The 8658-nt window shown below is 55.5% G+C and overlaps 2 protein-coding genes across 2 annotated transcripts; both read left to right on the top strand.

Moving 5' to 3' along the window:
- Positions 1-2812: 2812 nt before the first annotated feature.
- PUNSTDRAFT_140968 (uncharacterized protein) lies at positions 2813-4415 on the top strand (the record flags this gene model as incomplete). Its single annotated transcript, XM_007379624.1, has 5 exons — positions 2813-2910; positions 2979-3079; positions 3168-3300; positions 3721-4005; positions 4066-4415. Coding segments are annotated over exons 3-5 (759 nt in total), but the record flags the coding sequence as incomplete, so codon positions are not given.
- A 315-nt stretch (positions 4416-4730) lies between these two features.
- On the top strand, positions 4731-6421 carry PUNSTDRAFT_49426 (uncharacterized protein; the record flags this gene model as incomplete). The annotated part of the gene is made up of 2 exons (XM_007379623.1): positions 4731-5765; positions 5831-6421. Coding segments are annotated over 2 exons (1518 nt in total), but the record flags the coding sequence as incomplete, so codon positions are not given.
- Between the last annotated feature and the right edge of the window lie 2237 nt (positions 6422-8658).

Here is an 8658-nt window from a genome sequence, read left to right as displayed (position 1 = left end):
TTTGCTTCAGGCATGATACTATACACATTAGTTCAAGGATTGCACGAGCAGATTGCCCAGAAAAGCCAAAATAAGAAAAATTGACCCCAAAAAATTGGCACACCCCAAAAAATGACCCTAAAATCTCCGAAAAGTGCTCATTCGCTTCCTTTTTGTATTCTGCGTATGATTCTGATGGCGATTGATAATTCTAACGAGCCGCAACGCCACAAAAAATTAGGAACTTCAATCATGTGACTGAACTGCGTGAGAACCCATGTGGCTGTCCGCCAAAATAGGCAGTCAAAATATCCCTATTTTGGCAAGAACCGGCTTAGACACCAAATACAGGTGGGTTCCGGGACTTGGCAGCCTGAAGCTAGTGGTCAAGGGGTCCAGTCCTCGGCCCTCCGGGGGCATCTGCGGCCTTCTGATCCGGGCGCAGCACCCTACATGTAGCGGTGAAACTCGCCCAAAAATTGGCACTCCCGATTTCTCGTGGGAAAATTCAAAAGAGTGCAGATTTGGATGTTTCCAGGTGCGCTGATTCTGAATCCAAAGTCAGAAATGTGATAGGAAATGCGTGTGAGCCGCTACATGATTTGTTGACTTTGCTTGTCCCCGACTGTATGTCTTCCCAGCCAATGTCACAGCATGGGCAAGGCGCGACTCAAATGAATGATTGAGTTTGTGAAACGCCGATGATGCGAGTGAATCCTCGATTTATGAATGAAAGCGATCCCGCGCCTTATGAGCACTGTCCTAGGCATCCCGTGCGCATGCATACAGCTACACTCAGAACGATAGACGAACGCGCCCGCGTTCGGTTTGTGTGCCGTAGCCGCCGAGCTCCACCTTTCCCATATATGGAAAGGGCTCTTCTCATGATTTTGGTGCTCTGCGTCCATGCTCATTCGAAAAATCAAGCATCAAATCGACAGAGCCCGGTCAATTCATGAACACAGCGCGATTTAAGGCAACTACTGTTCGAGTAGAGGCGTGCAGCTAGCAAACAAAACATAGCGGATAGTCGTCCGTACATGCGGAGGTTCAAAACCGCCGCTTCTGAGCCCCAATCGTTGCTTCCATTGGAGGCTACGGCACACGAACCGAACGTGGACGGATTCGTCTATCGTTCTGAGTGTAGCTGTAAATACTCGCATAAAGCACAGCAGAAGAGACATCCTAGGACAAAACACAATTTGTCACAGAATCTGCCATGAAGACCCAGGGCCTGCATGTATGGAACATGTCGACAAACAATATTTAGACCGATTCATGATCGTATGCGCATCGTTCGAACATAGATGAAATGGCCGTGCGTCACTTCTGCATCACATTTGGGCGATAGCCACGCGGCGAAGGGCTGTTGCGTCGACTTCGTCATCCAAGAGGACCTAGGTGTCCATATCAGAGACATGCATGATCGAGTCTTGCATGTTGGTGACGTCGAAAGAAAAGCTAGAACTCACACGAGCAGGGTGCGCCGAATCGTCGATAACGTACGTTCAACTACCAGTAGGACCCTGACAGTGTGCCAATCACGGTGGGATTGGAGAAGAAAATGGGTCGATGCATAGTCAGAAAATCGATGCTATGCAATCTGAAGACGACGATAGCCTCATCTCGCGATGAGGCTCTACAGAGATGTTCATGTCACGCATCAAGGACACAAGCGTGCGATCTCTCCCGCAAGAAGGCAAAGATGATGGGCAGAATCAAACGGCATGAACACAGATCGGCAGGCGCCTACAGCGCCAGTGAGCAACCGTCGACAAGCCAACGCGTTCATTGTCATGCTTACGCGGAGATTTGTGAAGGATTATGAGACATTCTTGAGGGATGATATCAGCTCCGATAGACACGGTCGGAGGTGCGTGTAGGCGAATGAAGCATCCCCAGTCTATTTTCCGACAGACGCTCAAGATAGGAAGCGCAGATTTCCTTCCGTATTTCAAACGAGAAGATCAAGCTGTGCGAATATTCGGTGCTCAAGCTGTCCCTCTAGTCGATCTATCGTAGACGCACGCTCGAGTTCGTAGACAAAAAAGAGCAGGTTTCGCCAGTACTCCGCTGGGCGTTCACGCCGGTTGCCAGCCTTGCGTTCTTACGGCTGGTCGAGCCGGTATGGCGCAGATAAGCACCGCGCGCAGCGTGAGTATGAGCGGCATCCGGTGACTCTGGACGTGGCCATGGATGGCTATGGTTGGCGGAGCGCTTTGAGACGCCATCTGCTCGAACATAAGTACAAATGTACATCCAGGGTCGAGCGCACCCTTAGTCGTATGTAGGTAAGCCCTATGCGCAATCGGGAGTACGGATGGCAAGAACGAAGTGAGAGGATCTATTGTTCGCCGAGTCGGGATCGAACGCGGGACCAGATGTGGTGGTGTCGGGAGAGGCAGGGAGGAGATAATGATGCGGTGAATGACCCTTTGCTTCCCACCTCGATTAGCCACGCCGTCGCCTCGAGGCGCTACGCCATCCTCAGCGGGTTCTCGGATCATGGGACCCTCACCTAACGTTATACTCTCATCGACGGTCTGTTGTATGTCCAGCATCCTGCGCACCGACCGCAGAGGTTGAGCTCGACGCAGTTCACCCACTGTCTTCACCATCGCGGTCGGGCTCGTCCTCCTGCCGGGTGGGGTGTAGACGATCAACTTCCTTCAATATAGAATCCTGCCGGACCGCAGAAGTAGACGATTATACACACAACTCTCTCAGGCACCAGTTGCTCTAGCTGGCTGCTCCTCGTCGCGTGGCGCCTCCTCGCCTTTGTTCTGTCTCTTCGATCCATCTTCTGGCACCCCCACACCTCTCGGCTAGCACAACGATCTCATCGGAGGACGTACGAGATCTCCACTACTCACCAGGCCAAGCGGTTGGCCTCGATCGGGCTGTGTGGCGGTGGGATTGAGGAGGGAGAGTGTGCGTCAGCGTCCTTCAACGTCCGCGATGTGGCGTTCGTCGAAACAATCAGCTAACGTATCTTCCAGTCTCTTTTGCTTGTTAAGCTTCAGTTCACGGCCTTTGGTAACGCCATACCCTGGCCTATAATTACGACCATCAAGCACCCCTACCCCCATTCAGTCATCAGGTTCGTCCCCCGCCCGCAGCGCCCTTCCTTGCCCACCCTCCCGCCTTCTGGTGTTTCGCGATGCGCTTACCGATCTCGACTTGCTCAGGACGCCAAGATGACAGAGTATACCGACGACCCAGAGGCGATCATGGAGTACATGAACGCGCGTGACCGCACGAAGAACTGGGTCGTGTCGCATTCGCAAGCCGTGGCCAGCGGCGCGTTTTATTCCCCTTCCGGTGCGTACCAGAAACGTAAACGAACCGTTTCCCCGCCGCGGACGTTTGAGTTCGAGTCCCATGGTCGCTTTGATCCAGCATCATTTCATCTTTTCCCGCGGTCATCTTGCCCCGTCATCTGTGACTCCCAGGCCTCTGAGATGAGCGCGCTTTTGCGTTCATTTCCCTCTCGTGATAGCTATGCCCGTCGCTCCTCTCCGGTCTTGCCTTTTTGCACCCGACGTCCTCCCTTGAGTTGCACCTTCATATTCGACATCGAGGCAGTTTCTCTGCTATTGCTGGAACGGTTTCACGTCATCCTGGGCCTCGTGCCGCAACCCTTGACCTGCCCCGTCGCCTTTCGCGGCGTCCTCCCCTAACCCGTCTCGGCCGTTCGCGCTCGTAAAAACCTCGACTCACGCACACCTTGCCACCCTCTAGTTGCTCCCTCCGTACGCACGCACGAGTCGAATTCGTCCGACCCCGACTGGGACGCGGAGTCGAGCAAGTCCATCCCTCCCCGCATGGAACTCAAGTACGGCGACGGTCGCGTCATCAAGATAGGACCAGATATGGACCGTTACCAGGACGATAGAGAGCGACGTCGAGAGCGGGAAACTCGCCGACGCGATAGGGAAGAGAGGGAATACCAACGACGCGAGCAGGACAATGCCAGGAGAGCGTACACCGGCTACGAGTACGGTCATCCATATGGCGACCCGCAGGGTACGCGGTCCGGCCACGCCACGCCCCGCACTCCCATCTCACCCGTATCCCCTTACGAAGATCCGTATGCGTACCAGCAAGATCGTCACTCCCATGGCCGTCGCTCCCGCACCCGATCCCATGGACACTCTATCGCCGACTCGCGCGCGTCCATGCCACCGATACCGGTTCCTCCTCCGCATCCCCATACACCATACTCCAACGCCTCTCCCTATACTAGTGGCCCAAGTTCGCCTTACGGCGTCTCGCCACAGCACGGACCAGGCTCGTCGCCGTACAAAAGTTTCCACGAGCAGCCGCCGCGACCTGACCAACCATTCATCCCTCACATGGAAGGTCAGCACGGACAGCCGTATGCCATGCCCGCCCAACAACCATCCCCAATTCATCCGTCGCAATCCCAACCTCAGACCCCGCTCAACATTTCGGGGCCAGAGACCATCAAGGTCTTCCCGTCCAACTCCTCTGGCTCCTCCGACATCCGCTCGCGCTTCATCGAACACCAATCGCTCGCGAACTCGGCCATTTATCAGCCACAGCCACGATCGCACGCGCAATCGCAGGATCGCGGAGGCTTGGGCGGCGCTCCTTCTACGACGACACCCACGCCTCACAATCATGGCCGGACGAGATCGCCTTCGCTCGGCATATCGTACTCCACGCCTACCCCCCGCGGAGATCCAGGGCTATCGGCCCCGGAAATGATGTACACCCTATCGACACCCGTCCCGCTTTCGAACGCCCAAGGTTATCTCGACCGCCCGACGTCCGCGATGCAGCATCACGATCGCGGCCTCACTCTTCCGACGCCCCCGCCTTCGGCACATGGGCCTCCACCTCCCCGGGAGCAACAATATCAACAGCAGCAGCAGCAGCAGTCCCGCGTTCGCTCCACGTCATTGTCGCAGCAACCATACGGCACTGCGAACACGCACCGGTCAACGTCGACCTCGCGTAAGCCTCCGCCTCTTATCGTGTCCTCCCGTGCGCCCTCTTCGCGCCACGGGGCTAATCCAGGCCGTGCACCCGCCATCGTGTACGCTCCGTCGCGTAACAACATGGCCATGGACGAGGCGTACCATCCGCCGGAGGTGATGCCTCGTTCAGCCCCAGCGCATCAAACGACCTTCCCGCGTGGCCAGATCCCTCCGCCTCAGCCTATCCCTCTACCTGGAACCGGCCTACCCTTCCCAGGCGAGACAGACCAACGTCACGGCGACGTACCCGACACAAGGAGCGGACGGGGCCGGAGCCACAGCCGCGGACGCAGCAAATCCCGCGGCCGGTCGTCCAACGAATCCGGCGTTCTCGTCGACTCGAACGGCTCTTCCGTCGTCCTCGTCACTCCGCCGTCCAACCACGCCGTCCTCGTCGACTCCTCCTCGCCGTCTCACCATGCCCGCCACGTCACGCACCATGGACATTCGCACTCCTATCCCCAAAACTCCTTTGGCGCGCCGTCCCCCGGCCGCATTCACCGCCCGGCAACCAGCATGGGCCAGCATCCCGCCGCGAGTTCGGGTGGTCGGTCGGGCAGCCTCGTGCGCGCGCTACTGCCGCGATCGAACAGTGTAACGCGAATGATCACAGGGAAGAGGTCAAAGAACCGACCGACGGAGGAGCCGCAGAGGGGCCAGGTGGTGCATAGTCGCGACCTGGCCGCACATGGCTACGCCAATCCGCGGAGCCGAAATACGTCCACCAGCAGCGGGAGTACATACTATGTCCTCCCGAATCCCGGCCAGAAGGTGCACGTCATCGTAAGTTGGCCCCGACTTCCACGATTATCCATACTACCAGTCCGACTGACGACGACCGCTCCCAGTCCACGGACGACGAAGCCTCCCGATATGCTAGCACGCGCTCGTCGGGCTCGTCACGGTATCACCGCGGCACGTCGTCCGGCCAGCACTCGCTCCTCGCGATACCTCCCCCGCAAGCCCCGCCTGGCTCGCCCGCTGTGCAGTCGACCAAAAAGCCGTTCTTCTTCAACCGACTATTTGGCGGCATGCATCTCCGCGACCGCTCGGTCGATTCTGCTCGCGCGTCGTCGTCCAGGCCTCGGGGCGAGAGGGACAAGTGGTCCTCGGGCGGGGGTATGGTTGTCACACCGGCGCTCCCGCCACCACAGGATACTGTACAGGCCGACGCAAGCATGTTCGCCGCGGACGGGCGTAAGATGGTTATGGAGAATCCGCAGGATCAGGCGTACGGCGGGAGCGCTGGCCGGTCGCGTGGTCGCAAGCTGCTACGTCGCACTTCTGATCAACCTCCACCCATGATGCACAACTATCCAGCAGCGACTTGACGCCCACACATAACAATGAAGGCCACGTTTCTTCCGTTGAGGTTCTCGATATCCTACATGTTATCATCGTAATCGTCTGCTTTTGAATCATGTGTTGTCCAATAGCTTCGTTCCACGTCGCCCTGCGCGCAACCATTTGTGATAGACAGCTGTTTCCCGATACAGCAATCGAGTTTTCTCTGATTTCTCCGGGAATGTGCGTCCGTATATGTCCCGCATTGAAGCTGTGTAGGCTGTAATTGCACGCCAAATTCGCTGGCGTGGCTTGCAGCATTGACTACGCGCTTAGGGAGCGTGTGGGTGCTCCGATCCAGATCTCGCCTGCCTCTCGAACGCAACCACCACAGCCCGAGTTTGACCGTTTGTGTCCATGTCTCGCTCGCAAGATAAAGAGAAGCGGCCATTATTCTACTTCGCTCTGGGTTCGGGGACCGTAGCGCACCTCTCGATCTCCCCTATCCTTGTGTTCGGACGGAATTGAGGCTCAATTCCGTCGGGTACCTAAATCTGTGCAGAATTATTGTGGGAATCCGAATATCACACTCCCATGACCGTGGGAATGCTCCTTCGGCCGCTACGGCCGATTTACTGAATACATGGAATTGAGGATTGGACAGAGTGGGTCTATCAACTTGGGTCATTATCATCCTCCAAAAATCCCTCCATGCTATAGAATCAATGGAAACTAGGCTGCATAGCCACACAGCAAGGTTTGACTCTCCAGATAATAAAATACCTCTTTCAAAATCTGTGCAAAAAACCAAACTAAATTTGTGCATTCATACACCCGAGTATAAGTGTTAATGTTGTAATATCAAATAGTGTGGAGAAATGGTGAAGGAATATGTGGAAATAATGTACGATTGTAAAAAGTTGAAATAAATGTGTGACATGATAACTCACTGATCTTACATTCAGAAAACTGCTTTGGTGTGGTGCCATACTGGTGTAGTAAATTGGATAATATTTGGGGATATGGATGTTACAGCTGGTTTACAATGACCTAAGGAGTAGAGGTTCTGAAAATCCCTATTCAGGTAGATATCCTTTTTACAGCCATTCAGGAGCTGAGCACAATATTTTTTGACTGGATTAGCTTTGTCTCAACCCTTACACATTCACTAAGGTCATGGGTTTCCATGCCCTGCAGAAGCATGCTGGAATTTATTCACTGTGTTCAGTCCTGTGTAAGGCATTGCATCCCTGGTATACTCATCTTGCTGGGAGGAAAAACCTGTTATGGCATGGAACAGGGCCCTACCCCTGTCCCAGCCAGGAGGTCAGGCTGACCTCCGGGCGTCTCAGTTTTGGATGATTGGGTTAGGGCGCCCAAAAAACGCGAGGGAGCGAAGCGACCGAGCGTTTTTTTGGCGCAGGGATGGTCGCAACAGAGAGAGGAGCAGGGGCGAAGACAGAACCGACAGTGGCTGAGGGGATCCCCAGCCAGCCCTGTTTCGCCTTTATAGGCTCATCAGGGTTCTGCCCGAGATGACCGAGCGACACCGGCCGGCAGAGATGCCGACGCGGCGACAACAAAAATATTAACGCCAAGACGACGGAACGGGGTTACGTACCTAATCGGGAACAAAGAATCCCGCACGGAGAGCCGCACGGGAGCCGAGACACGGCAGAACACCTACCGTAGGAAGAAACATCCCAACAGGGACAGCAGAACCCCGACGAGCCCGACCCGATCCGTTCCCCTCCGAGCCGAAGCTCGGCGTACTAAGAAAGGGCGTGCCGGCCGAGATGCCGCCGTGCCGCTGCCAAGACATTCCCACTGCGGAGGTGCCGACCGGGCCGACCGGCCCGAGGAAGCCGAGACTTCTACGGACAGCCACCATCAGCTTACGTAAGCAAACTGACCCACGTACCTTATCGTGGGAACCCTAGCCTTAGGGTTAGGCTAGGGTTCGGAACCCCATGGTTAGGGGTTAGCTGTTAGGGTTAGCCGGTTAGGGTTAGGCTATGTATCAATGTTCCTTAGTTGACGTTGATTCCTCTTTGGTCAAGAGGGGTACTTACGTTAGGGTTAGCTTACCGGTTAGGAGACCTGTCTCATAACGCCTAAGGTTAATACCGTCTGCGCGACCAAGTGCAGACCGAAGTACCTACAAGATTGTTGTTCTTTAAGAATCGCTACCACGGAGCGGATAATGTCATAGCCTATACGAATTACGTCAAGACCGGGGAACGTATCCCGCATCAGAGAGTATCAGTGGTCAGGCCAAGGACCTCGGCATAACCAACTAGTTGGCGGTACAACCCAGGAGTCTAGCCACTCACCTGGGACGGTAACCCAGGGGTGTCAACCCATTGCCCTAAGGGATTCCTCCAACAGGCAT

This window comes from Punctularia strigosozonata (genome assembly GCF_000264995.1).
Source record: "Punctularia strigosozonata HHB-11173 SS5 unplaced genomic scaffold PUNSTscaffold_2, whole genome shotgun sequence".
Taxonomy (NCBI): Eukaryota; Fungi; Basidiomycota; class Agaricomycetes; order Corticiales; family Punctulariaceae; genus Punctularia; species Punctularia strigosozonata.
This window is presented reverse-complemented; position numbering and strand designations above follow the sequence as displayed.